The sequence below is a fragment of the Radiomyces spectabilis genome (genome assembly GCF_025331425.1).
Source record: "Radiomyces spectabilis strain NRRL 2753 chromosome Unknown BYT42scaffold_2, whole genome shotgun sequence".
Classification (NCBI taxonomy): Eukaryota; Fungi; Mucoromycota; class Mucoromycetes; order Mucorales; family Radiomycetaceae; genus Radiomyces; species Radiomyces spectabilis.
This window is the reverse complement of record NW_026251927.1, coordinates 21,422-47,714: the sequence shown is the minus strand read 5'-3', so window position 1 is coordinate 47,714 and position 26,293 is coordinate 21,422. Positions and strand designations below refer to the sequence as shown.

The window sequence follows — 26,293 nt, the reverse complement described above, 5'->3', positions numbered from 1 at the left end:
GCAAAAGACTGTTATGATTCATCTTTAACTCCCTTGGACCGTTACGACCGTTACTTGAAAAAAAAATTATAATACTACGGTATTGAGTCTGGTGCCAGAGTTATCACTGTTCAAATCTGCTTGGAGTTAATCTACAAGATCGCAAGTCGATAAGGCACTTGTAGTAATTTCTTTTTGTTTTACCAGTTTTATTGCCAAAAAGAAAAAAAAATAACAGTCGTCCGTGCTTCAACCTAACATATGATACACGAAAAAGAAACAAACAAGGGAAAAGAAAATCAAGCTGTAGAGTATGATATATACAACACTGCAGGATTGAAAAGAATGGGAATTGCTCTACCAAGTGTGCCATATGTACAAATTGAATTTACTTACAGTGCTCCCATCTTTGATGATTCATCATGCCGGGGGGTTGGGGTAGGGAAAGGGTGTTGTGTTTGACATTGTTTTATATGCCAAAATAAGGAAGAATATTGAGGGATACGACGTGAAACAAACCGTAGAAAGCGAAAATAATTAGAAAGCACTGCAGTACTTTTTCACTGGTCTTTCGTCGGGATGGGACGCCAACATGAACGGTCCTAGAGAAAGATCGGTCACATCCCTTTTTGGTGACAGTAGTGACAGATGAATCTGGGGTATAGGGCGGTGTCGGGATAGAATGTTTATGGTTACTATCCACATAGTTGGTCTGCACTTCTTGATCAGCCTTCTTGTGAGCAGGTGATAAGGAGCTTGCACGTTGTTCCAATGGCACACTTTCATTCGCATGTTCCGATCTCCGTTCTCGATCGCCATGATCCATCGACGCCTCTCTTTTTCGCCGGGCATCCCGATCCTCATACGTTCCATGCATACTCGCCATACTCGTGGACCGCATCCGAGACCTATCAGGAGCACGATCTGCCATGGAAGCGGCAGATTTGTAGGTTGCTGCACGCCATTGAACGAATTTTAAAGCGGTTGATCGGCGCAAGTCTTCAATGTGATGGTGAAAAACGATATCTTTCAAGTGCGCAATATTCTCTGCCACCGACGGTTTTTCCATCATCCATGATGCATCTTCCACTGGATAAGACGATTCCATGCGAGAAATGACAAACGGAGGTACGTTCGGATCGGATTCGGAACATCGGCGACTCAGGGTATCTAGTGGAAGACCGAAATCGAAGAAACTGATATTGTTCTCGCGCAGTTCACGCAACATATCGAGTCTCATTTGCAACTCTTGTTCGGCTGACTGCGAATCCGGTTTCACGATGATTGGAATGATGTTGCAAAGACCGTGGATCACTCGGAGGTATTCAATGTCGACCTTTTTCAATCGTCCCAGGGTAAGATAGAGACAGGCATCGATGTGTGTATGTGCACCGTAGGGATTATGAACCCAAGATAGAAGCGTGGCGGAATCATGGGGAACGGAACGAAAGACGGTGCGTGTAGCGTGGAATTGCTTTTCAATGTATTTCGCAATAGGATCGATCACGTCTTGAGCCTACACAACGAGTTCATGAGACTGGTGATGAATAAAGGGTCTGTGCTTACACTTAGATAAGCGCCGTAACCAGTGGTATCCACAAGACAAATATTCTTCGCATCGTTTCGTTGTTTGGTTGAGCGATCGTCGCTCCGATTGGAAGCCGCTAAGGTTGTCACAGATGGCATGGTACTGATGAACCGTTCCTGTATCAGACAAGGTTCCACCTGACTACCGGAAGTCTGGCCAAGGTTACCCGACAAGTGGCATGCAGGTGGTATGGCCGTTTGCGGAGACTGTTCGCCGCTACCCGAACCTTCTTTTCCCTTGGATCCAAGTGCTTGGGCGAGCGCTGCGATGAACGAAGATTTTCCAATCCCTAGATTTTTGCCGACAAAAAAAAAAGTCAGTTGACCTGATGAGGGGTTCGTGGAAAAAATGCGAAAAGGACATTGAAAAAAGTAAGAAGCGTATTGCAATTTGCACTTACGAGAATCGCCACATACAATCACCCGAAAGAAGCCTATAGGCTGCGACGGATCGTGTCGGACAGACGATGCAGTGGACGGTTCGGCCCGACTATTGGATTGCTTCGCTTGACGTTCGTCCATTTTGATGGTAGGAACGATGAAATCCATATTGGTTTGCCTTGTTTCATGATCACAAACCGACCAAGTGGTGGCGCTGGAGGTCATGGAAGGCGAATTGATAGGTGACAGCGTTCGGCTGCTTAATCCATCGGAGGTTGGGGCTGCATAATTTCGATGTTGGTCCCACGAACGACGGATCGAGGGATTTTGAGCAGAAGAGGATGAAGTGAATTTTGAACGAGAAAACCCGCTTGGTGAAGGGTGCTTTGAAGAAGTAGGTACAGGGACAAACCCTGTTGGAAAGTCGTGTAGGTCGTCGCTACTGCTGCCCATGCTTTTGACTCCATAATTGACTGGTGGCGATGTTGCTCTGTTGAGTAATTTGGAATTATCTTGCAATGAGGATGGAGGACTTGTTCGACCAGGACTTTCTTTTGAATGACGTAAATGGGCTTTGGTCATTAACGTAATAGTACGTAGAGGTTTATTTTTTTTTTGGAGTCTTTTTTTCTCTCTCTTTATGCCGTTATATTTTCGCAGGAGGAGAATGAAGTAAAGTGAAAGATAAAGGAATAAAGGGGTCAAATGGGAGATGCGGAAAAAAGAGCGCAAAAAAGGCTGGGTTCTTTGTTTAAATGGATCACATGATTCCCCAAATGCATCACGCGGACCATTAGAATCAAGGGGCAGGGATGGACCATAATGATACAGCACTGAATACACTCATTTTATACTATAATACTCGATCGCTTTTTTTTTCTAAAGCAACAAACTAATACAAGTTGAAACCAAGCCATGTTTCCATAGCATGGGATTGATGTATTTCACGTCATCCGTCAAATGATCAAACTACTTGCATGCATTCCTCCGTTCTGCATATAGGCATATATGTATTCAGTAACAATGAAAGGCAAGTTCGAATCATTCATTGTATACATGTCCTCTTTGTCATTGAATCTCTTTGTTCCCCATAAGCTGATTGGAATAACACCTCAGTGAAGGTAGCTTTGTTTTCCAGTACAAAGTAAAGGCACATGTTCAGCATACATTAAACAATATGGAGCTGTCAACGGGCCATCAAATGGGCTCAGATGTCAAACGATCATCTTAATTTCGGGGCCCGAAAGTTTGCCACACAAAATGAGGCACGGTGGCCCGACGAGCTGCACACGATGCAAAATGTTCGAAAAGAAAGTCAGATCGATCGTTGATATAAACAATGAAGCAAATTACGTGCACATCAATAGTAAAAAAATCAGGTACCGATCCCAGAGCGACAGTCAAACGCTATTTTCAGGATTGAGCAAGGCGATCGCTTCATTTTTTGTGAGCAGCTAAAAGAAAGTTACAAAGAGCCAATAAATATGGAACTGCATCGTCCCAAAAATACACACCTGTCCTTAATGTTTGTCCATTGTGTGGGAGGTCCTCCTTACTTTGAATTTTTTAAACCCAAAGAAAAACCGATACTCATGCATTGTGTGCGAGTGAGAGTGAATACGAAAACGGCCAAAAGCGTGTCATATTATGCTAATGCCTTGAGATTGGCAAAAATGATATGGTGAATATCTGTCATGCAACGTTTCAAACGAAACAATGGTTATATTGATTATATTGTTGTCTATTTGATGCTTTCGATGATCTTATTCCACAAAGATTTTGCTTGCGCACTGTAGTCGGTCGTGGAGATGGTGTGAGCGGCGTCTTTAATTTGCTCATTCCAGGAATGTTTAACTAGAAAACGAACAATTCAATTCACAGTGAATGAACAGAGTCACAATTATATCAGCACAAGAAGCACCACTTTACCGGAAGGAACAAGCTCTTTCGATACATAACGCTGAGAATCAGCGAGAATGGGAACATTGTCCATATACGAAGATCGTGCACGTTTGGCTTCCAAATAGGAGCGACTGGCGGCCTGGTCCAACCGTGATTTGGCTTCATTTAAGCGGTGACTAATCGACTGGGTATCGCGCAACAAATCATCTCGACACTTGTATGTAATGGCTGACGCAACTATCACACCAAACAACACAGGTCTTATCCGGGGCATGATGAAAACAATAAAAGAAAAATTACCCTTTCCGAATTTGCGGGGATCGTTTTTACCGATAAACCTCTTGGGAACGTCACGTGTTCAAGTGACGTGCTTCGACCAAGACCATCGTTGTCCAGTGCTTTTTGGTTATCATCTTTCACCAGTCGATGGAGCCGTTAGTTATACATTTTACAATTTGAGTAAAAAGTTAGGATTTTATGAAATAGAGAAAATAAAGGGTATAATAGCTTATGGGAATTCGCCAAGTCCAACGATATAAAAAAATATATGGTAGACTAAGAGTTGGGATAACGACCTCGCAATGAATACAAGTGGGCTATGCAGGGCGATAAAGGTGAGTAATAGTGTAAGGACCATCGGCTGCCCAAGACACCAAATGCGGGGGACCCTGCTTGCTCGATGAAAATGCATAAAGCATGATCCGATACTGCTGTGTGGTGGAGATGTCCAGATTGTCAGGCACACCGTAATAGAAGCGTGCACTTACTGCGCTCAGATTTTTGGCGACAGTAATCCAATCAGCTTCACTCTCTGAATCAGTAGGCACAAGATATAGGTCCACACTGGAAATCGTCGGTATCGCGGAATACCACGTAATCGGAATAGGCTGTAACCGACAAAAACATATATCAGTATACTACAGTCATACAAATGCAGGGACGCGCGCGCATATCTGATCTTTTGATGCTTACCACGTTGAAAAATAAACGTCCCATGGGCACATTCTCTAAATAGCCAAACCCTCGCCCAGCGGTATTCATGGTCATATCTTGGCTGTGACAAATCCCTGGGTCTGGTCCCGTCATAAAGAAGAACCGACTGAGCTCGGGAAGTATAGTAAATGGCCCGGCAATTTGATCCCGGCTGTAGCAACTCAAACCATACAGCTCAGAAAACAACACGGCATCGGTGGCCAAAGTAGTTTGCTGTTCTTCCGATAATCCGATCCATTCGGATGTCAGTACGGCATAAATGCGCTTATTAAAGGTCATATTGGTCGGTACATCCCAAAGATACACGCCGCTGCCTGGATCAATATTTGACGCAATGACGTGGGTTTCGTTGGCCGCATTATCAATCCAAGAAAGCGATAAGCTGAAAGTAACACCGCTGTTTATTTCCAGAAAGGCGTCAATGGCAGCTTTATCATAAAGCCACCGAAACGCCAGACTACTCGTTGTTTGATATACCGCCCCCACAGCAGGAGACGTCAGCATCGTACAAGCATTGGTGGCTCTGAAAATATCCACACCGTTACCAGCGATGGCCCACGATGCAGGAATACTGTATTGTGGCGAGTCACTGTTCGACGGAATAGCTGATTGAGCATGGACACAAGAGACCCTAGTTTTGCTAACAAGGATCATCCACAGCAGCCCAAGAGTGAAGATGGCGGAAGCTGTGCCCATGGTGATCCGTAATAGATCTTGCACAGCAGATTGAATAACGTCGTCGTCAGTCGCAACTGTGTGCCTGACCCGGGCCCAGAAAAATCTGTTTCGCGGAGTTGTAATTCATACGTTCTCAAAAGGCACAAACAAACAGGTGAGAGGTCGCGCGACGCCCTTCTTCTACCCATATTTGTTCATAAAAACAAAGCATACGTTCCCCAAGCCGTTATTTGCAACCTTTTATACATATAATATATACGAACCGCGTGTTGAAGCAAACGAAGAGATGTATGGCATCTCTTTCTTTAAGATATCAATTATCTTTTGGTCGATTCTGGGCTTTCACTTTTTGCCTTGCAAGATTTTGAAATACCGTTAAACGATACATACCGTTAAACGATACGAGATATGGAACATCAGAAGATGAATACAGTCTAACCGTTCTTTGAGATCAGCTCATGTTGAGTGCCACGGGTTCAGTCGTCTGCATTACAGGCGCCAATATTCAACGACGATCAGCAACAGATATTTGATCATGTCACCGATTTAGCCTTCCAGCCCCTATCAACTAGAGGAAGAGTTGTTTTTGTTGATGGACCAGGCGGATCTAGGAAGACTTATCTATTCAACGCAATTCTTGATGCAGTACGAGGAAATAGTGTGCATGGCGGCGTCGCACTAGCTGTTGTATCGCGTGGTACTGGTGCCCAGCTATTGAAAGGTGGAGTTACAGCCCACTCAAGGTTCAAGATAACTTTAAAAGTTCACCAGCATTCAATGTGCGGTATAACTCCAAGATCCGAATTTGCCAAGCTGCTACAGCAGACAAAGCTGATCGTGTGGGGTGAAGGCTCCATGGTTAGCAGAGATGTTTTTGAAGCAGTCGACAGGACGTTTAAAGACGTAATGAAGACCGTTGATCCCTGCGTTAGAATCCACACCTTTTGGAGGACTCTGTGTTGCCTTTGGTGGTAATTTCAGACAAACCTTGCCTGTCATTCCAGGAAAATCTCGGGCATATATTGTTGATCAGTGCATCAATCGTTCTTTTCTGTGGCAGCATGTTCAAATACGTCGCCTGTCAACAAATACAAAAGTACAACAGGCCTTGACAAACAACAACCCGCATCTTGCCGCTGGACTTGGAGAATTCTCAGAGTTCTTATTACGAATTGGCGATGGCGCAAGCCTACGCTAACAGACACCAGTCTCCTGCAATTGCCGTCATCAATGGTTCTTCCTGGGTATAATATTGACACACTGAAATCGGTCATTTACCATGATTTCAACAGCGAAAGTTTCCGTGCCAGTCCGTCCGACTTCTTGACATCCAGGGCTATTCTTACCCCCAAAAATGTCGGCGTCGCTGGAGTAAATGACCACTTTATCAGATCTTTTCCTGGTGAGTCGGTAGACCTCCTGAGCCGAGACGTGTATGATGATGATGACGAACAAAGTCGATTTCTATACCCGCCCGAATTCGTGAATTCAATCAAGCCTGGATCTCTGCCACCGCACAAGTTGACACTCAAAGTTGGTTGTCCCATTATGCTGTTGCGAAATTTAAACCATAAGCGTGGCTTATGCAAATGGCACAAAACTAATCTGTAAAGGCTTCCGAAGGGGTGTCATTCTGGCAGAAATAGCCGCAGGACCGGATAGTGGCAAAACCAATTCTCATACCACGGACCAAGCTCACGGTTGAAATGGGGTACCAATCCCCAATACCTTTTCATCGGTACCAGTTCCCGATTCGCTCAGCATTTGCCATGACCATCAATAAATCTCAAGGGCAGACACTGGATTCGGTCGGCGTTTATCTTCCTTCTCCCGTATTCTCACATGGACAGTTGCATGTCGCTGTAACCCGACCAAAATCACCCAGATCATTCCATTACCTTCTTCATCCGAGCTCGAGCAAAATCCATGGTCAACCCCCAGAATCCAGATTTATTGCTCCACCTTCCTCAAGCTATGAAATAAAATAAATCCATCCGGCATAAAATCTTGATCCATACTGTAACAGCGGTCAAAGACCATCAACAAAAAATAAACGCCATTTGTAAACAAAGGTATCATATGATATTTTTTTGGAGCATGGTGGTAATGAAGGGAATCTATTTGAAGGAAATCGTATACAAATCCAGCAAAAAAAAGGGGAAACAATGTAATGCAACTGGAAGAAGGAGCAGTTCTGAACCGCTTTAGCGAATAGTTACAGGCATTATTCTGTCAAAGTACTCCTGGATATGCTGGATACCGCTGTCACCTGTGCCCTGACGATGAATACTGCCGATATAGCCATCTGGCCGAATAATAACAAAGGTTAAATTCTTTTCCGAAGCTTGACCATGACTGTATCCTTGATGACATTGCGACCGATTGAGTTTATCCAACATGATGCTTTCTTCGGATATCGCTCCTTTGCAACTGGCGATGGCGTCGGATGGTGTGGTTGTTACTACATACACATTCCATGGGGGCATCGACGCTGTGTTGATCCACGTCAACACCTTTTCCACTTCACTTGCAGTGGCTGTTAGTTGACCGGCCAAGATGATAAATGAGAACGATAACCAGCTGGGCACATCCGTTTGTGATTGGTACTGTGACAGTCGTACTTTCTGCCCTGTGGCATAATGGATCACCTTGTAATCGGGAGCTCGCATACCAGCTTGGAGTTTGAGTTCTTTTTCTGTTGAAGGCGGCGACCATAGTAACGGGTTCTTGCCGGTCTCGTCCTTGTACTGAATACCGAACCCCGTTGTAAATGCACGATTGGCTTCCACTGTATTGCAGTAATCTTCCGATTGATTGCCTGCTGCGGCCTTGGCGGCGGTTTTGTCAATCGACAATACCTGTAAAGCTACGGGTCGTCGTTCCGAAGCATAGGTGGCCGTCACCTCGCGTTTCAAAACGCCACGTTCAATCATGCAAAGCTTCCATATCTGTGTCATATCATATTAGATACACATTCATGTTTGTACCGATCGTTCCACTTCTTCCGGTACTTACCAAGTTGAAAATATCACCAAAACCTGTGTTGATGCCTTGACCAAGTGTAGGGCTTTGACAATGAGCAGCATCACCGCAGAGGAATACACGGCCGTCAAAAGCATCCATTTCAGCTGCCGCACGCTGACCGACGACGTACACAGACCAATACAAGATACCTAGGAACTCAAGTCGGTGGGGTAACAATGCCCGCTTCGCTTCACGCTGTATATCCTCCAGCTGAATCTTGTTTCGGTTGTGTTGTTCCTTGCGCAGATCGTGCTCGTTTTCGTTGAAATGGACAAAAATACGGGTCAAGCCATTTTCTCTTGGAAACAGGCTAATTGTTTTGGCCATTTCACTCTGCAGAATACTTTTGGGTGCACATGGGGCAAGGGTTGAAAAGCATCGGGTTAGTTACCGTTGTGTAACGTCAGCGAGAATTCCTTGTCTTACCATACATCCCTGCGTCCACCGAAATTCGTTCGCACTAACGCATCTACCACCCCGGCATGGGTTTCGGTGGTCTCGCCTTCGTTCACAATTCCCAACTGACTCCTGATATCACTGTGCGCTCCATCGCATCCCAGAATATATCGACATTCCACTTCCTCCGTCACAGCATCTTGCATATGCATCACTGTTGCTCGTACCGGATAGTCGGTATTACTGCTCTGTTTCATCTGAACCACTGTGGCTGGCCGTTCCACCTGCACATCGGTGCGTGATAGTTGACTTTGAAGACTAGATTCGGTGATGTGTTGTCCGACACACAGGAGGTATCTGTTGAAAATCATGCCATGTTACTCACCTTTTTGTCAGAAATCGTGATCCACTCACATGCTTTACTTACTGGTGCTTGGACTCTACTTCATCCGGTACAAACGGTAACGAGGATTTCAACTGTCCATTCATATAGGACGACATCTTTTCCACTTTCACACCGGTATTTAATAATTCGGAGGCAAGATCTGCCTTTTCGAGCAATTCCAAGGTACGTCCATGGATCCAGTCACCACGACCCCAGTGGTTGGGTTCATATTCGATGTCTAACCTTGTAAATCAGCAAACTACAAAAAATCAACACCGTATCGACAGATAGTTTCTTAATTACCAAGGATACGCACGGTAAATCCGGCTTGAACAATGAGATTGGCAGCTAGCAACCCGACGGGACCGGCGCCAACAATAAGGAAATCGACCTGGCTTGACTCAACGGAGGATGGCATTGAAGAAGAAATTATAAATAACGGAGAAATAAAAGATGAATGGGTGCTTCCTGTTCTCGCTTTAAATAAGTATTAGTTTCTGTATCGGATTGGGTAATTCCATGACTGTCGTTCATGAGTGATCGTTATGAATTGAAAAAATGGCATGATCTTTTTTTTAACTTGCCGCCGGAGTATCAAAATGAATAATAACACGCAGTGTTGAACAAACGATGAAGCGCTTTACAAAACTTTTTTTCTTTTTTGGTGTATTCCGATGGGGGAGGGGGGAAATCATAAAACATAACTCATAAATCAATAAATAAAAACATGCTCATACTATGAAATAAAAAACATGAGGTTATGAAAATAATTAAACTAAAGCATGACCGTGGTACACAGTCACTGAGAGTGAGAGATAGATAGAAAAAAAAATAGCGACGGCGATAGAGTAAGAGAAAGAAATAAAAAAAAAAACAAGTCGAGAAGCAAAATATGATAATGGCTGAACGAAATACGCTACTGGTATATGTAAAACTTCTCTCTCTCTCTTTCTCTCTCTGTGTGTGTGTGTGTGTGTGTGCGTGTGTATAAATATGTCGACCCGGTTGTCAACGGTCATCAAAGAACGGTTTGTAACGGAAGCAAGGGTATCAGGAATATCCCCAAATCAATGGATCATCGACAATCCATGCAGGTAATAGAATGCATCGCCAGCCACTTTTTCAGTGTCGCTGTGGTATGGTCATCCAAACCAGCATGGTTTCGGCCCCTACGAACAAGGTAGTCCAAACACGAAAGATACAAGTGACGAGACGAGGCTTTGGTTTGGATTTTCTGAAATGAAGATCCTCGGTTTCATGGTTATCGTGAAGCTCCGCATCCTGGCTATCCGCATACGCCTCTGCCAGTTCCAAAGCGTATTTGGCTGTATCCACCAATGTCCCGGAAAATGATGCGAGTCGGCCTTGCCAATGGTCTTGCCATGACATTCGAACAAATCGTGTAGATTCCATTGTACACGTACTGGAGTCACCGTCCATCGCTCCACAGCCACGAAGGGTTGCCGACGGCGATTCATCCGTCACCATTTCGCTCAACGATTGATACGTACCGTTACATTGTGTAGAAAGCGACTTTTCCACCATATCGACGGCCGAATTCGATGCCACTTCGGCACTCGATGGCAAAGTAACGTTCGGAGTCGGCATGCATTTACCCTTATCGCTCCCCACCGGTGGAGACAATACAGCAGGTGGTGATCTGGATATCGCTTCGTCGCATGTCGCCGATTCCGATACATGTAGAGGTTTCCGTGGATTCGCCGATCGATACCAGTCGACAAGTTCGGGTGACATGGTGATGCCAACATTCAAGCTAGCAGTGTGGCCTGAATCGTCGTTCTCTGGGTTCTCTTCCATACATTTTTCTACGATTGAACCATCGCGAGAACTACTGTGTTCTGTTGCCACAGGACATGATGAACCATCAGGAACGGATGGTAACTCTTTCGCCTGAATAGGCTGGGTATATTCATCTTCGGGTATATCAGCGTTCACCACATGCAATACGAGCTTTTGTTGATTGCGATTGATTCCCATCCACGTATTCTCATCCATCATCACCGGATTAAGGGTATATGACATATCCATTGCTTCATCGTCCTCGGGCGATGGCGTTGCCATCACCTTCACATCGTTGTTCTCCAAAGCCATTAAATGGGCATGCTCGGTATCGACATCGTAGTGTCCGTCGTCCTCTTGATCGTCCCAATCCAGCTGAATAGCATCCCCCTCCAACTGTCGATGATGCATCAACGGTGGAGTGAACATAAAGTCGTCGCCAGTTAGTAATACGGTAGGTTTCACCTGAGGAATACCGAGTAAGATCTGCTGTGATTTGCTGTACATACTGTGCAAAAGCCAGTTTTCCAAAAAGGAGTAAGCCGATCGTCGGCGATACTCTGGGTAGTTTTGACGAGCAAATTTGTGACAAGTGGCGTAAAACGTTCGACTGGCTAAATCAAAGGTAGCATCCACGAGGGTATGGTCATAGTCATCGTCTTCTTCCAGTTCCGCTACTTCGTCGTGGAGCGGAGATTCCTCTGAAGAGGTAAACATAAAGACAGCCGGCTGATTTCTGGTGTCGCCATACAATGCTGAAACAGTGTTGTGAGGATCGCCCTCATGAGTCGCGCCTGCACTAGGATGAAGGAAAAAGAAATCGTCCTCTTCTTGAATTTGTTCCAGGGACGGTGTGTTATTGTGTGTAATAAATAGTTGGTGGTGGTCGAATTCGCCCGTGTTTTCACCTTGCTGCTGGTTCTCAATTTGTTTAGAAGGAGATACCGGTGACGGTGAGGACGGTGGCTGGATATATGCTCTTAATTCGTCATGCTCACTCAATGATAATTCTGGTACAGGTTGATCCACTATGACAGGTGCATGCAGCATTGGCTCGATGCTCATGACCACCGATGACAACCAATGGGTTTTATAAATTCAAGGAAAACAGGGAATAAAAAAATAAAATAAAAAAGAAAAGAGGGGAAAAAAAGTACGGCTCTTCCGCTCTGGCAATCAATTATTTCGCAATCAACAAGAAATGAACACAAAAAAAAAAATTATAAAGTAAAAAAGTGTAAGAACTTCAAGCCTTTATTTTCCACATATGCCTGTATATTTATTTTGTATACATGTATGGTAAGCTGATGTACTCAGAACGATTTAAAGTGATAACGTAATATTAGTGGAGGTGAGAATCTCCTTGGCCTGCCGAAAAAGTACCGACCATTATTTTCTTTTCGCTTATGTTTGTGAAACTTGGCAAAAAAAAAAAAAAGGTGTTCTCATGACGACCCAAAGTAACTCTATCCCTTGATTATATGATACTTTATGCAATTCAACATGACTACATTAAAAAAGGATATTCAGGAGTGGTAAGGGAAAATCCCGTCGATCCTCCAATCCATTGTATGTCTGCACATTTCTGTACAAGCTCTCGCGTGAGTTTCCGAAAACGCGGACCCTGTAGGACAAAAAGCTGCCGCTCTATTTACCGGTCCGCACACCTTTGGTGACATGGAGCAACGGGGGCTCTTTGGATTCTTAACCAAGATATTTCAGCTTTTTCAGACAACTCTGGGAAAAACACAACTCGTTACATGAAAGCTGCTTGGTGTATCAACCGTTGAATGTCAATTTTTTAATAACTAAAAGTTTTCAAGTCAGACGATGCCGCCGCAAACAAGTGTCAGTGTACTGACCAATCCAATCATCCTTTTGAAAAATTTCATTCATGAATGTGAACTCGTAAGAGCTCGCTCATAGCTCAACAACGATCCAGCCGCTGTATCAAAAAGAAATCCCTTTGCCACTTTGTTAACTGTAGCAATATGAATTTTTATCCAATAATAGGAGCATGCAAGAGGCGAGTGTCAGCTAATTTCAAGGCAGGTATTCCTCAGTTTTCGTCAAAAGAAATTTGGGGGTAAATTGACAATCTGTGAGGGCCGGATTGTCCGCAGTCTTCATTGAAAAAAATCAAAGTTTAAGGACCTTTGGAGGCGCCTCCGAACGCAATAGAAATGATGATCACCTGGAAACGCGTGTTGCCGGAAAGTGGAAGCCAACACGCATTGCATCAGTTTTGCTTCCAATTTGTTTTCGTGCAGATCTGCCGAAAGAAATGCACCCTCTGTGCGTATCTTTGCATGCAAGTTAACCGTGCAACACATCATTCGAAACAATTGTCTCGTTATTTTGCTCCCCGTTTCGCTGAATAAATTGATGCGGTAACTTTTTTATTTTCAAGATCCAAATTTCTCAAGGTCCATTTCTCCCCTCTTTCGCCTATTCTGTTTTAGATCTGGCCTCAACGATCCCGCGATCCCCGAACACGTTCAGCATATCAATGTCGCTACGACTCAATCTCAGATGATTGTTCTTGCCAACAGGAGGAACCGGCGACCCAACCATATGAGCTGCGCAATGAATGCAAGATCAATAACAGCAAGCCGTATTCACATCTACTATATCTGTATTTACTGACATTGCGATTCCGACAAAGAGTATCACTACCATCAGGTACGCTGAATGACTATTGCGAAGATCTGCGTACAATCAACCCTTCACTGTTGTTCCTATTACCTGCTTCCAATTAACAGATAATTATCATACGGCTTGCCTTTGTTCAAATGTGATCGGTTCTGGTTTCGCACACCGATACGAAGTAGCCGCAGTACATTCTCAAGAACGTCTTGTTGGCGTAGCTGTTGTCTATAGATCCAGTTCATAACTGCGAGTGACTAAATTGTCCAGCGGAATGAGCAGGCTCAATTGCTTAGTTACGAAAATCGATATCGTGTCTCGTATTCACGCTGGATTAGCATGTTCATGGTACTATCTCGTTGCAGCTCATTGATAGCACCTTTAATATTGTAATAATCGCCTGATGGTTCCGGCACAAAAGGTGTCTGGCGCAGTCGGTCTCTAGGAGGTATAAATCGTGAGTGAGCAGTTTGACAGCGTAAACTCATTTGTTGTCTTCATTTACCATTTTTTCGATAAAGAAGAAGAAAACTCTGGTCGCGTATTTTGCAGTAATAACAACAATGAAGAAAGGAATGTTGATTTTTGGAAACGTGGATGGGCCCTTGAACAATCTCGCAACATAAAGGTTAATGACCGACGAAAGAAAGGGGAACCCCCCCCCCTTTTTTTTTTGATCATTGCAATTACTTGCCATCTGCAAAGCAGGCTCGCAAGTACGTTGTTGATCAAGCTCATGGCGTACCTCGTCGCATCTCCAATGGATTTCCAGCGAACACTTTCATTCGCTCGTGTATCCAGTCACCGAGATGCTGTGGTTGTTTGTGTTTGTATATCCGTCTAAAAAGAAAAATCACGTCAAAGTTTATTATGGCAAAAGGCGAAAATGAATGGATTGAAAAAAAAAAAAAAGGTTCCGCCAACTTTAACGAAGTCAGCCTCGGTAGCACTTTTGCACACAAGTGTACAATGGCTCCCATTTTTATTTTCGCGACGCTGCTCACCTATTTGAACAAAAAAATTATTGACCGAGAAACCAAAAAGGGCTACAACTATCAACGGGAAATAAAAGTTCGACACAAGAATATTTCCATGGTGCTAGCATACGCATCATTGCAAATGCATCCACGTCAATGAATCTGCATATTGAAATACCACAGGTGCGGTATCCTGGCACGGGAACCTTTGTCATCAGTGCCGACTTTAATACGTAGTGGTTCGTTATTCGGCATTAAGAATAATGCACAATTCTTGATGACTTATTGAAACCCCAAGAGGAAAATCAGGACAGCGTCAAAATCATGGCGAAGTATCTACTCCTTCTTTGCTTGACTTTACTTGCTACCTCCACCCTATCGAGTGCTCGATGGACAACCATAATTCCACCCGTTTGTCCCCTGAAGATTGTAGGGACGATGAACGCAAAGCATGCACAGCGACATCACAAGAGGAGGCCCGAGACTATTGTACTGATCGCAGGTGTGCTGTACTGTCGGAACGAGAACTTGTTGCCTACCCCAACAATGAAATTATCTTCTTTGTGAAGCAAGCGTTTGTTATATCTAGTAAACTCGTTCAGGACTACAACACTGCTGCGAAAAGGGAGCACTGCAACTAAAAGAATGATCAAACTTCGGTCCGTTGAGCCTCAAAGTATGTGTGTCGTGTGTGGTCTAACACATTTTGAAGCTTCAAACATGATTGGTGATGATGAATCAAAATAATTCTTTGAAATCGTCCATGGCCAGATGATTTACTTCTGCCGGTTGTAGTTTTCTCTCTATAGAAAAAAAACCAAATGGGTCGTTCTTCGTTTTCATTATTTTGTTTTAATCAAGTACCGTTCCTATGACTAGGTCCGAAGCCTCCGTGTATAATGTAAGGTTTGGTCGGCTGAGGAACGGCCAGTATAATACTGGTAGTCACAGCGGCTTTCAGGTTGTTGAAGGGTCGTTCTTAAGTCTCGATCCAGCTGAACGGATTATTCTTTTGTCTTATTTTTCTTATTGCGTGATTAAGCCGTCGTCTTACTGGACTTCATTTCATGCTGCTCATCATCGGTATCATATTCCTAGCTTTACCAGTGGCTGGTACGTTTTTGGCGGTTTCAATTTCCAGCGAACTGTACCATGCAAAATGTCTTGGTTTCGGCTGCAAAGTACTTGTAGGCAGAAGAAAAGCATTTGCTTCGGTAACTCCCACCTAACAAGGCCTCTGATATCAACGACAGATTGCTGACCGGTATAATAGATGTGCATTATTGTAGAGTATGGAGGGCAAGTTGATCCCGATCTCTGAAGATTTATTTTTCTTCCGCCGCCCTGTTGTTCATTGCCATACAGTACACATATCTTTTATGCGCATATGCTATAATTCAGAGGATCAAAAGTTCACTTCTACCCATATAAGAATGCAACTCTTTTAACTTTATCCAGTCAAGAAAGGCAAACAGCCCAAATCCAATGTGATACTTGCATATCTAATAAAGTAATGCTAGAAGCAGTTTATTTTTGATGAGGAACTGGTTTTCGAACGCAGTAAAAATGGCTTTCAGGTCTGACATGTATGATAAGTAGCCACGCATTTCAGCGATAGAAAGCGGTATTTTTAGGCCTCCAAGTTCGATCATTGTATACAATCCGTCCGCCTTCAACTGGACTAAATAAAAGCATGCACACATGCCTTGAAAGGGCGAATCAGTATTTTGCATAGTGCGCTTTGACTTGTAATTAATGATTTTACCAACAACATGAATCGCAAGGGAACTCGCCAAAGAATCGTTGTCGATGGCATTTTTTGTGAAAAGGCCGAGGCATATCGGGTCGAGATTGATTATGCAATGATTTTTTTGCTTGTGTCTCCCAAAGCCAATGTCGTATGCCACGTAATTATTGGATATGACGCTGGCCAAGCAGTCAGGAGCTGTCTACGTCGACCGTGGCCGTGTTTGTCCTAGTGGGAAAGTGTTTGTATTTAAATATGATACACAGAAAACGAGATATGTTTACCATCTCATCTTTACGGATCATTGATCATCGTCAAACAAACACTGGAATGCAGATATTGCAGCAGATACCGGGTGCATAATTCCGATTCGTTTGACGGCTCCATGGTGTGTTCGACCGGCAATATGAGAAATCTATGAAAGCAGCAAATATTATTGACATCCTTTCGTATTTTTTGACCAGTTTTTTTGCTTACATTCTATGGATTGGACAGAAAAATCATATTTGTCTAATTCCTTGCATGTCCTTGACTTTGGCGAAGGACATGCAAGCATCGATGGGAGCCATATTGTAAATTTGAGAGGTCCTACATCAAATAACGTCAAACCCGGCTGTTCCCATTTTACCACATGCGTTCGCTTACGATAACCAGCAGATCGACCATCAAGCGCCTCGATAATTCGGGCGCTTCAGGAAATGGTCGGCGGGACCATTTGTGAGCCCGCTGATTCCAGCGATGAGGATATCCACAAACCGCTGGATAATCGTCATGCATGCGGCTTTTCTTTATATCGGCAACAAAGAACTGCAACACAACAGCGGCGAATAGTGATACCAAGAGTCAAGGTCAAGCCAAGTTTCTATCGAGAGACATTATCGAAGGAGGATTTCAAGCTGAATACGTTTTAAAATAGTGCAGCAATATAATAGGACTGTTCTAGACACTGAAGAGGCGAGGAAACAAAAATGACCAATACATCATATGCAATATTCATTCATACCGTTGCAGTACACTTCCACTGAATGAAAAAATACCAAGGGTAAAAATAGTTTGAACTGTACGTATTTAAATAATATTAGCTGTAGATTCGATTAAAGCTATTCATGAAGTTTGGACAAAAATAGCCAGTATTCACAGGATCTAACAAGCCGTACACCCGCTGTGCAATGGATGCCACCTGCTACTGGACGTCGCCCCTTTACATTGAGCGACATTCGTCAGACAAAAGCCTAACACAATACGGCATAACCTGGGCGAGACTCTTGATGGAACTTTGGTATATTAATGTCAATACTCTGGCATACCGTACAGTCATGATTTCCAAATATGTGTGCAGCAGCACTTATTGGCCACCTCAGTCCCGTCCCGCCCAAGGTTATGATAGATCTAGAATGATGTTAGGAATGTTGGGTATTAAAAAAATGAGTTAGTACGCTCTTCGATTGATTCAAATGTCGTCAAGATATTTTACCTCTGTTATTCGATGCAGCAGATATCGAGAGCTTCCCGGCCGGAAAAAAAGAAACGATACAAATATAAAAAAAAGTAAATCAATAGGTGCGTCTGTAAAGACCCCCTAAAAACCCTGTGGGAAAAAAAAGGAGGAAAATACTGGAACAAGGTCTATCGAATAAACTACAAAGTACATACTACAAACTACGAAATAAAATGGTCGGAAAGAAATATCGAAGGCGATACCACGGGAAGTAATCCAGGTGAAGCCAAGCGTAAGCGTTGCCGATGAAAAAGAGAGTCACACCACCGACGATGCCCTTTTGACGACAAAAACCGGATTGGCAACATTTGGTGCGCGAAACAAAGTCGAAAGATTTGGAGGGATGGATGACTTGCCAGGCAAAAAAGAAAACCGGAGAGAAAAACAAAAGCTAAGGAAGAATAGAAAAAAGAACAGGTAAGTTTTTCCTTGTTGAAGAACTGATAAAAAACCATTTGATGGTCCCTTCTGATTGTGATGGTCGATTTAACCGAGTCAGCTACACGGGAAAGCCATAGTCGGGGCGATGGACGCAGCTAGGAACTTGATGAAATAAAATAGTACCAGGCTTCTTAGGTGAACCGAAGTGAGAGAAAACGAAGGCAAAAAGAAGAAAAGAGCTCCAAAAATAAAAGCTTCAAATATAAAAGCGAAAAAGAAAAAGCTTCACCCTTTTCAGGAAAAAGTCCAAAATAAAAACTGAAGGTAAAGACTGTAAAGATAAAAAGCAGAAAGAAGCTGTATAAAAATTAAAGCTCCAAAAGAAGTATGAATGAACACCTTCTAAATGAAAAAAAGCTCCAAAAATAAAATCTGATAAAAGCAAAAAGAAACTGCATAAAAATAGAGCTCTAAAATATGAATGATCACCTTGACACACACCAATGAATGAACAATGAGCAATGTCGCCAGATCAGCTACATTGGTAAAGCATTTCTGCTCATGCACCTTTAAATCACCGAAAACTGAAGAAAAAAATCAAAAGGACACACATTTACTGACAAAGACAACTTATTAAATAAGTCTACAAAGACGCGACATCGACATTGACAATAGCCCTTTACAGAAAGCTCTCCCCTTCCATTGAACTTTTCCAACATCTTTGAATGAATAAATAACACCAAGCGAAGTAGCTGCCAAATCCATATGATGAAAAGGAACACCATGTAGCTGTTTTTTAGCTCGCAAATTTAGGCGTGCGGCGACTGGTTTTTAGTTTGGCAAGAATTTTAATAGTAGCACGTGTTGATCTTTTAAAGATCATAAAGTTATGCTCTTTCGGTCTGTAGTTTGTTGCTACTCTGAGGCTAGTGGGAATAGTAGCTGATTAAAGATGTGTTTGAAATGGGATGCTCCATTTCCAATATTCAGAACTCGCACTCGAATTTGTGTATCCAAAGGTCATGGTGTTCTCTTAACTCTAATCTTTTGTCCATAAGCGGTTGATTTTTCGCTAAGATTTAGTTGATGTGCGCATAAATCTTTGCGTATTCAATGGACAACAGAGTAGCACAGTCTCTTTTTCTTTTTTTCCCGGGGGTCTTGCCCCCTGACCTACCGCCACATAGCGATCATTTTCTTCATCCACGACAGCGGAACAACAATATGTACACAAAGTTAGGAACAGAAATAGTCAGACATCGTATAATATTAAATGGAGAGACAAAAATAGATAGCAGAAAAGATCATACTTGGGAAAACATAGCATAAGGATAAAATCAAAAGGAACAGAAGGACAAAAAGCATACAGTAAAACATAAAGGTGAAGAATAGCTTGAAAAATCATAGCAAAGGATGAAAGCAAAGGAGCATAAGACAAAATACAAACAGTTAGATATAAAGGAATAATAAAACCAACAGCATAAGGGTAAATACATAAAATATACAAATGAGAAAACAAATATAACATAGCACAGTGCGCGAATGACATCCGTCTCAACGATCCACTGCTCGTAACTCCCAAACATTTTAACAAGGTGGGAGATATGTTATTCCTGCTTCATTATCATCGGTGTCCAGTTTTCGACACCAGCACAGATGAAACTGAGACATGCATGAAAAAGACTGGCCTGCCCTTTTTAGGGTGCAGAAAATACACGATTATTGCCCTTTCAAGTTATCACACATAGTTTTTTTGGATCTTTTCACGATATATTTTTGTCACTCTTAAAATTATGCCATATAATATCTATAAAGATTCTCAAAGAAAAGAAGAAAATTATGTTCATGCAATACCAGTTGACGTAACAGCACGATTGTCTAACTGGATAGATCCGTTATGTCAGTGAAATCCCCGCAAGTGATTACTAATTGAGGGTTTTACAAAGCGGCGTGTGGGAGCTGAATACCAATCCTTCTCTTCTTCAATTATAACAAATATGGTTTCCCTTACTCTTATTGATCAGCCCAAGCATCATTCGGACTTCAAGTTCGGTTTTGAAGCCAAGGAGCTTCCGATTGCTGAACCAACCGCCTCTCAAACGTTGGTTAAAGTTCAAGCAGCTGCTTTCAATCATCGGTAATATGCGAATAGTTATTCACCCAAACTTATTGGCAACTAAGATAAATATTGAACAGTGATTTATGGATCCTTCGTAACATGTATCCCGGAATTGTCATGGGATCGACTTTGGGTTCCGATGGCGTTGGCATTGTGGTGAAGAACGGTAGTCAGTCATCGTCCTTTGAAGTCGGTCAGCGCGTGCTGATTAATCCAGGCGTCAATTGGGAATCCGACGAAAGAGGCCCGGAAGGCGACTTCAAGATCCTCGGTCTCTTGCCTGCCATCGGTAGGTTCCATACAGATACGTTTTATTTTTACAATAGCTCACATAGAGTTCGCTTTTTTTATGGGTCGCAAAAGGCACATTTTCGGAAAGTTTGGTCACAGAATCCAGGGAGTTGGTGCCATGTCCTGAGCATCTTTCTACTGCTGAAGCTGCTGCTCTGCCATTGGCTGGTTTAACTGCTTACAGGTTCGTAGACAGGAAAGGGTTCAAGTGATAATACGCATGGCTTACGTTGCATTTTATAGAGCTTTATTTACCAAGGGTAAAGTGAAGAAGGGAGACTATGTTCTTATTACTGGAATTGGCGGCGGTGTGGCCTTATTTGCGATGCAATTTGCTGTGGCTGTCGGTGCTCACGTTTATGTGAGCTCTGGAAGCCAAGAAAAAATCGAGCAAGCCAAAGCGTTGGGTGCTGAAGGTGGCATTAATTACAAAGATCGTGAGTAAAGAAAAAAAAATCGTCCATGTGGGAAAGCACGAATTTTCCAGAAAAAAAATCATGACGTTACAGAATTCTTACTTATTTGGTAGCCAAATGTATTGCGGAATTGAAGAAGATGTTGAACGGTAATCAGATTTCTGCTATCATCGATGGTGCGGGTGGACCATTATACACGCAATATCCCAAGGTGATGCGGACCGGTGGTATCATTGTGAATTATGGTCAAACAGCCGGTGTTGAAGGTGTTTCCTTCACTATGGGCCATGTGATTAAAAATATCGATTTGTGTGGTTCCACGATGGGGTCTCGCCGTGAATTCCAGGAAATGGTGGCTTTTGTGGATAAGCACAAAATCAAGCCTGTTGTGTCCCGTGTATGGCAAGGACTTACCAATGAGAACGTGGCTGAAGCCATTGAAATGATGAAGTAAGTCACTATTTTTCGTGATGAGGGTGATTAATTGGTATGAACATAACTATTCATCACTTTTTGTTATAGAAACCATCAACAATTCGGCAAAGTGGTGATTGAAATCAATGGCAGCGCCAGCCCTCAGCTTCACAAGTTGTAAGACCACCTCACTCCTCATGCCAAAAAAAAGTCCGACAGGGAAAAAAGTCAAACATAAAAAAATCGAATGAGCGCAAGAATGACGTATCCACAATCAAAAAGACCATAATCGGTTTTGTTGGGATTTACCAATAAAAATGTGCAAAAAAGCAGTTTCCCCCCTTTTTTTGGTTGTCTTCAATTTGTTTTTGTTTTTATTGTTTATATGGTTACGTTCAAGGAATTTCTGTACATATATCTCACCGGTGGACTGACGCTGATTCCCGCTTTGTTGCTGGGTTATTTATATTTATCTGGCACACTCGTCACCAGGAAACAACCAATCGTTCGCTCACTCAAAAATTACTCCAAGGAACCTTACGATGCTATTGACGATGACGACGGCAAAAGAGGATGGATCCGAATCACCAATCACTATCAAGCGAAATGTTCCATGGAGAAAGACAAAGAGAATGGCCTTATTTCAGGGATTCAACTGTACATGAATAACAGAACAGGAGGACCCAAGAAACAGAAAACACTGTTGTATGGTGCATTGAAGCACGGTACACTATTTTGTTACGATTCGTCGGAACAGCAGGATTGTCAGTTGGTTATCCCTGTTCACAACTACACCGTCTCCTTGTATCCCGAAGGATGTCAGGAAGGTGATTTATTCAGTCGGAGCTCAGCCATTGTCCTACGTCCAAAAAACCAACGAGCCCAGTCCTTACACATGGCCAGTCCGGAGAAAAAATCAGAATCCATGCCTGATCTGTACAAAAGCAAAACAGAACCAGCTATAGAGGTGAAGGAAAAGGAATTTTCTTTGGATAAAATGATCTATCTTTATTGCGCACGTGCGATTGATAAGGAAGATTGGTACCTAAGCTTGCGACTCGCGTCGACGATGATGGATTCTCCTGGTGACGCGAAAGATGTGCCGGATTCCACGCAATTCGATATGGTGGCGATGCATGAACTTATTACGACAATACAACGCGATCCAGCTCAACGGGAAATGCAATGGCTGAATGCGCTGGTGGGCCGGTTGTTTTTGGGGACATATAAAACGGCCTGGATGCAAAAATATTGGGAGAATAAGATTATTCGCAAAGTGCAAAAGGTGAAGCGACCCAATGTTCTGGATGAAATCCATATTCAGACTGTCGATGTCGGTCAGGCGATTCCTTACATCACCCAGCCGAAGCTGTTATCTTTGTCCCTTCAAGGCGATCTGATTCTGGAAGCGAACATTGAATATGCAGGAGGTCTAGCCGTGGTGATTGAGACCGGCTTCCATTGGAGTTACTCATCGCGACTCAAACCTATTCGGGTCAATCTTGTACTCTCGGTAATGCTGAAGAAATTACGAGGCAAGTTTATGATCAAGATTAAACCGCCACCTACCAATCGTTGCTGGATCGGATTCTACGAAATGCCATACATGGAATGGGAAATCACGCCAATTGTCTCTGACAAGGAGATCAAACTGAATATGGTCACTAACGCTATCGAATCCAAAATCCGTGAAGTCATTTCGGAGAACATCGTGCTGCCGAACATGGATGATTTTCCTTTTTGGCCATCGGAAGGGTTGGGAGGCATTTTCGGTGACAGCGTGGTTGTGCCGCCGTCGATGGGCAAAGAGGATAGTCCAGCCGCCGAAGTAGACAAGAAATTTTCGCCAGTCTCATCCATTGACATCAAACAGAATCCGGCGGTGCCATCCTCGGAAGAAGACGATTCAGAGGAGAATGGCGTGAATCATCGTCACTCCGGCTCCGACAGCGGATTAGAGGATCTCAAGCAGACACCTAATTCAGCCTATGTATTGGATGCGGATAAATCAAAATCGACCCCTAATCTGCGAGGACCGACTTCCACATCGACAGCGCCTGCACATCTTGAAGGAGGACATATGGAAACAGCTTCCATTCGGTCAAATGACAGTCAACGATCAGGAGAGACAGCCTCGATGCATACTACGACTTCAGGTCAAAGCAATCCATTAAAACTGGGCATGTCCATTTTACGTAAGAAGGCGAGATGGAGCAGCGGCGATTCGGATAACTTGTCGGACGAGACGTTGGAACGACGATCGAGTCAAGATGATGGTGACGATGCCAAATCGACGACTTCCGGCAAACGAAGTTTCCTATCAAAGATCAGTGTCAATAGTAACAAAGGCGACATACGCGACGGAACTCAAAGTGAACCAGCTTTATTTGGCAGCAAATCTATGCCTTTCAAGAGGAATCTCACGAAGATGGCTGAAAACTTGTTGCATAAAAACAGGGACGAAGATGAAGAGGATCGGGCGATACGAGCATCCCAGGAACAACGGTCCGATCAGTTTGCCTATCGTATTGCGGAAATGAAACGACGGAGTCAGCAACAAGACGAACCGAAAACCCCAGCAACCGAGTATCGCGATATCATTCAACGAGCATCGGAGCTGAAGAGAGGCGGATCCATGCTTGATCTGGATCCTTTGGAAGATCAATTGGATTCCACGCATTCGTCTCCGACACCGTTCTCTCTTTCTTCTTTACCCCCTCCGATAGCACCTGCGAAACCGCCACGCAAGGAACCTGTACGATCGATGGAAGAAATTGAACCCGGCCATGATACCCATTCCCCGTTACCCCCTCTACCGCCTAGAGATTCCATGGAAAATCCGTTGCTGGTGGATAAAAAACAAGAAGGCGCACAGCAAACCATAGTCACGGAACCACCGGCAATTCCTCCGCGACGGGAAAGATCGCCACCACCACGACCACCACCGGTGCCTAGCACGGCTCGACCGATTCTTTCATCTGAATATCCTGGTGTACTACAACCAGAATCTACGACTCCGCTCCCTGTTCCTTCTGCTATCCCAGCATCCACAGAAAAACCACCTTTACCACCACGGTCAGGCCAAGCAATACCGCTTGCTAATAAATAAGGTTGAGCCGAACTCTAAAACACCAATGCGTTTTTGGAACTTACCTGTTATAGTATTGTTATGAGATAAATATCATAGACTCTGCCCTTTCCCATTTGTAACTACCTTTTTTTCAAAATTAAATATCCGCAGAAAGAGGATGAAAGTTTATGAATATATCGCGATCTATTGAAAAGACAAAATGTGAACCGTCTAGTCACGGCAAGTCTCGATTTTTCAAGTAAGTCAAAATGAAATATATATAAAAAAGAAAAAAAAAATTAGCTTAAAATCCGCGATGTTCATTTCTGGTTAGATTCGATGGCATGCTGCCATCGAAGTTCTGGACCTCTTTGATGAAATATTGAATGTGAATGCGAATGTGCTTGCGCCTCTTTCACTCATTGTTTTCTCGTTTTTATTTTCCTTTTTTTTCTATCTGTTCCATTTATTTGTACTTGGACTTGACTGAATTTCTTTTTCTTTTTCTTACTTCCTTCTGGATTGAGTTTCTTGCTGGTTTATTTATAATCCAGCCTGTTAACATAATATATAATCCAGTCTACTTTTATTTATTGTTATTTGTTGGACCATGTACTTTTCGCTACCGTCATGTCAAGAACGTCGTCATACCAAACCATTATCCATCGAGAACCATCTGGACAAGCAAACCCCGCTGACAATTCAGTTACCCTCAGAAGATTTAGGCACAAATGGTAGCATTAGCGAAACTCGTCTGATCGAGATTTTCAACAACATTCAAGATCACTGGGGCTCACCACCTATTCTGACACCGGATACGTTGGCATACATATTAAGCAATCAGTGGGTAAAGGATACACCTTTACAAGGATTAAACCTACCGATGAAAATGCAGAATGACGAGGAAAAGGAACGCTGTCCCGTGTCACAGGTAAACGACGTTGTTGATATTCAAACCGTCTCTTGTTTTCTATTTTGGTGTATCAGTTCACTCCGCTCATTGGCCCTTTTTTCTTTGTTCATTTTTGTATGTGATCGTATGCATCAAGCTGGGGACCCATCTTACAACCGCCGTTGAAAATGAACCACCTGTCAATCGTTTGGTCGATGAATTATCCACGTATGCATTCATTCTTTCGTAGTCGTCATCAATAATTATGAATAACTGACGCCGTTCTCTTTTTCTTGGGTACTCAGAACCGCCCGTAATTACGGCTTGCTAGCTTTGGATCGGATATTAGCGGTACGTTGATGGATCGCTTAGTCGCTGGTTGCTGAGTCTTTTAATCATGTTTAATTCACAGACCGATCCTCTTCTTCAAAATAAGCAAACATCAGCCAATGATGTCATTGATCGATTGACGTTAATCCTACATATGTTCAATAACCAGACGGTGTCGATGAATATGAGGTCATCCAAACCAGTCGATGTATCTGCTCCTGAAACTGTGCCACCCATTACGGATGAACAGCAACATTGATAACGTAATCTTCTGATCCAAGTCCCTTATTCCTGCTATCTGATCGCCCTCTCTCTGTGCATCGACTTCAAACAGTCGTAAAGAAAAACTAAATCAAAATTCAGCTTGTCATCAAAAATAAAAAGCCG

At 43.2% G+C, this 26,293-nt stretch overlaps 9 protein-coding genes across 9 annotated transcripts; 3 read left to right on the top strand and 6 right to left on the bottom strand.

The window, feature by feature from the left end:
• Positions 1-154: 154 nt before the first annotated feature.
• Positions 155-2,657, bottom strand: BYT42DRAFT_554442 (uncharacterized protein). Its single transcript, XM_051566579.1, has 3 exons — positions 1,968-2,657; positions 1,546-1,856; positions 155-1,495 (listed from the first exon to the last, which is right to left on the bottom strand). The coding sequence occupies exons 1-3, from the start codon at positions 2,527-2,529 to the stop codon at positions 449-451; spliced, it is 1,920 nt and encodes a 639-aa protein (XP_051426758.1). The 5' UTR covers positions 2,530-2,657; the 3' UTR covers positions 155-448.
• An 801-nt stretch (positions 2,658-3,458) lies between these two features.
• Positions 3,459-4,144, bottom strand: BYT42DRAFT_171090 (uncharacterized protein). Its single transcript, XM_051562365.1, has one exon. The coding sequence runs from the start codon at positions 4,121-4,123 to the stop codon at positions 3,848-3,850; it is 276 nt and encodes a 91-aa protein (XP_051426757.1). The 5' UTR covers positions 4,124-4,144; the 3' UTR covers positions 3,459-3,847.
• Positions 4,145-4,306: 162 nt separating this feature from the next.
• BYT42DRAFT_641394 (uncharacterized protein) lies at positions 4,307-5,662 on the bottom strand. The gene is made up of 2 exons (XM_051572553.1): positions 4,822-5,662; positions 4,307-4,736 (listed from the first exon to the last, which is right to left on the bottom strand). Exons 1-2 carry the CDS (start codon positions 5,536-5,538, stop codon positions 4,446-4,448), a joined length of 1,008 nt encoding a protein of 335 aa, XP_051426756.1. The 5' UTR covers positions 5,539-5,662; the 3' UTR covers positions 4,307-4,445.
• A 2,062-nt stretch (positions 5,663-7,724) lies between these two features.
• Positions 7,725-9,743, bottom strand: BYT42DRAFT_610092 (FAD binding domain-containing protein; the record flags this gene model as incomplete). Its single annotated transcript, XM_051571362.1, has 5 exons — positions 7,725-8,468; positions 8,536-8,887; positions 8,971-9,297; positions 9,368-9,563; positions 9,629-9,743. 5 exons carry the CDS (start codon positions 9,741-9,743, stop codon positions 7,725-7,727), a joined length of 1,734 nt encoding a protein of 577 aa, XP_051426755.1.
• A 545-nt stretch (positions 9,744-10,288) lies between these two features.
• Positions 10,289-12,452, bottom strand: BYT42DRAFT_554434 (uncharacterized protein). Its single transcript, XM_051566578.1, has one exon. It carries the CDS (start codon positions 12,188-12,190, stop codon positions 10,448-10,450), a length of 1,743 nt encoding a protein of 580 aa, XP_051426754.1. The 5' UTR covers positions 12,191-12,452; the 3' UTR covers positions 10,289-10,447.
• A 1,121-nt stretch (positions 12,453-13,573) lies between these two features.
• Positions 13,574-14,259, bottom strand: BYT42DRAFT_610090 (uncharacterized protein; the record flags this gene model as incomplete). The annotated part of the gene is made up of 4 exons (XM_051571361.1): positions 13,574-13,704; positions 13,769-13,797; positions 13,871-13,999; positions 14,072-14,259. 4 exons carry the CDS (start codon positions 14,257-14,259, stop codon positions 13,574-13,576), a joined length of 477 nt encoding a protein of 158 aa, XP_051426753.1.
• Positions 14,260-20,291: 6,032 nt separating this feature from the next.
• On the top strand, positions 20,292-21,956 carry BYT42DRAFT_554419 (uncharacterized protein). Its single transcript, XM_051566577.1, has 6 exons — positions 20,292-20,511; positions 20,571-20,782; positions 20,857-20,968; positions 21,028-21,221; positions 21,314-21,650; positions 21,723-21,956. Exons 1-6 carry the CDS (start codon positions 20,372-20,374, stop codon positions 21,793-21,795), a joined length of 1,068 nt encoding a protein of 355 aa, XP_051426752.1. The 5' UTR covers positions 20,292-20,371; the 3' UTR covers positions 21,796-21,956.
• A 10-nt stretch (positions 21,957-21,966) lies between these two features.
• On the top strand, positions 21,967-25,056 carry BYT42DRAFT_170798 (uncharacterized protein). Its single transcript, XM_051562364.1, has 2 exons — positions 21,967-24,943; positions 25,019-25,056. Exon 1 carries the CDS (start codon positions 22,000-22,002, stop codon positions 24,721-24,723), a length of 2,724 nt encoding a protein of 907 aa, XP_051426751.1. The 5' UTR covers positions 21,967-21,999; the 3' UTR covers positions 24,724-24,943; positions 25,019-25,056.
• Positions 25,057-25,294: 238 nt separating this feature from the next.
• On the top strand, positions 25,295-26,165 carry BYT42DRAFT_610088 (uncharacterized protein; the record flags this gene model as incomplete). Its single annotated transcript, XM_051571360.1, has 4 exons — positions 25,295-25,615; positions 25,734-25,804; positions 25,882-25,927; positions 25,989-26,165. 4 exons carry the CDS (start codon positions 25,295-25,297, stop codon positions 26,163-26,165), a joined length of 615 nt encoding a protein of 204 aa, XP_051426750.1.
• Between the last annotated feature and the right edge of the window lie 128 nt (positions 26,166-26,293).

Excerpts from the sequence above, each read along its gene's own strand:
- BYT42DRAFT_554442 (XM_051566579.1), bottom strand. The coding sequence starts at position 2,529 with ATGACCAAAGCCCATTTACGTCATTCAAAAGAAAGTCCTGGTCGAACA. Across the intron at positions 1,857-1,967 it reads GATTGTATGTGGCGATTCTC|GGATTGGAAAATCTTCGTTC; the intron begins GTAAGTGCAAAT and ends GCAAAAATCTAG. Across the intron at positions 1,496-1,545 it reads GTTACGGCGCTTATCTAAGT|GCTCAAGACGTGATCGATCC; the intron begins GTAAGCACAGAC and ends CTCGTTGTGTAG.
- BYT42DRAFT_554419 (XM_051566577.1), top strand. The coding sequence starts at position 20,372 with ATGGTTTCCCTTACTCTTATTGATCAGCCCAAGCATCATTCGGACTTC. Across the intron at positions 21,222-21,313 it reads TGGCATTAATTACAAAGATC|CCAAATGTATTGCGGAATTG; the intron begins GTGAGTAAAGAA and ends CTTATTTGGTAG. Across the intron at positions 21,651-21,722 it reads GAAGCCATTGAAATGATGAA|AAACCATCAACAATTCGGCA; the intron begins GTAAGTCACTAT and ends TTTTTGTTATAG.
- BYT42DRAFT_554434 (XM_051566578.1), bottom strand. The coding sequence starts at position 12,190 with ATGAGCATCGAGCCAATGCTGCATGCACCTGTCATAGTGGATCAACCT.
- BYT42DRAFT_641394 (XM_051572553.1), bottom strand. The coding sequence starts at position 5,538 with ATGGGCACAGCTTCCGCCATCTTCACTCTTGGGCTGCTGTGGATGATC. Across the intron at positions 4,737-4,821 it reads GACGTTTATTTTTCAACGTG|CCTATTCCGATTACGTGGTA; the intron begins GTAAGCATCAAA and ends TGTCGGTTACAG.
- BYT42DRAFT_170798 (XM_051562364.1), top strand. The coding sequence starts at position 22,000 with ATGGTTACGTTCAAGGAATTTCTGTACATATATCTCACCGGTGGACTG.
- BYT42DRAFT_171090 (XM_051562365.1), bottom strand. The coding sequence starts at position 4,123 with ATGCCCCGGATAAGACCTGTGTTGTTTGGTGTGATAGTTGCGTCAGCC.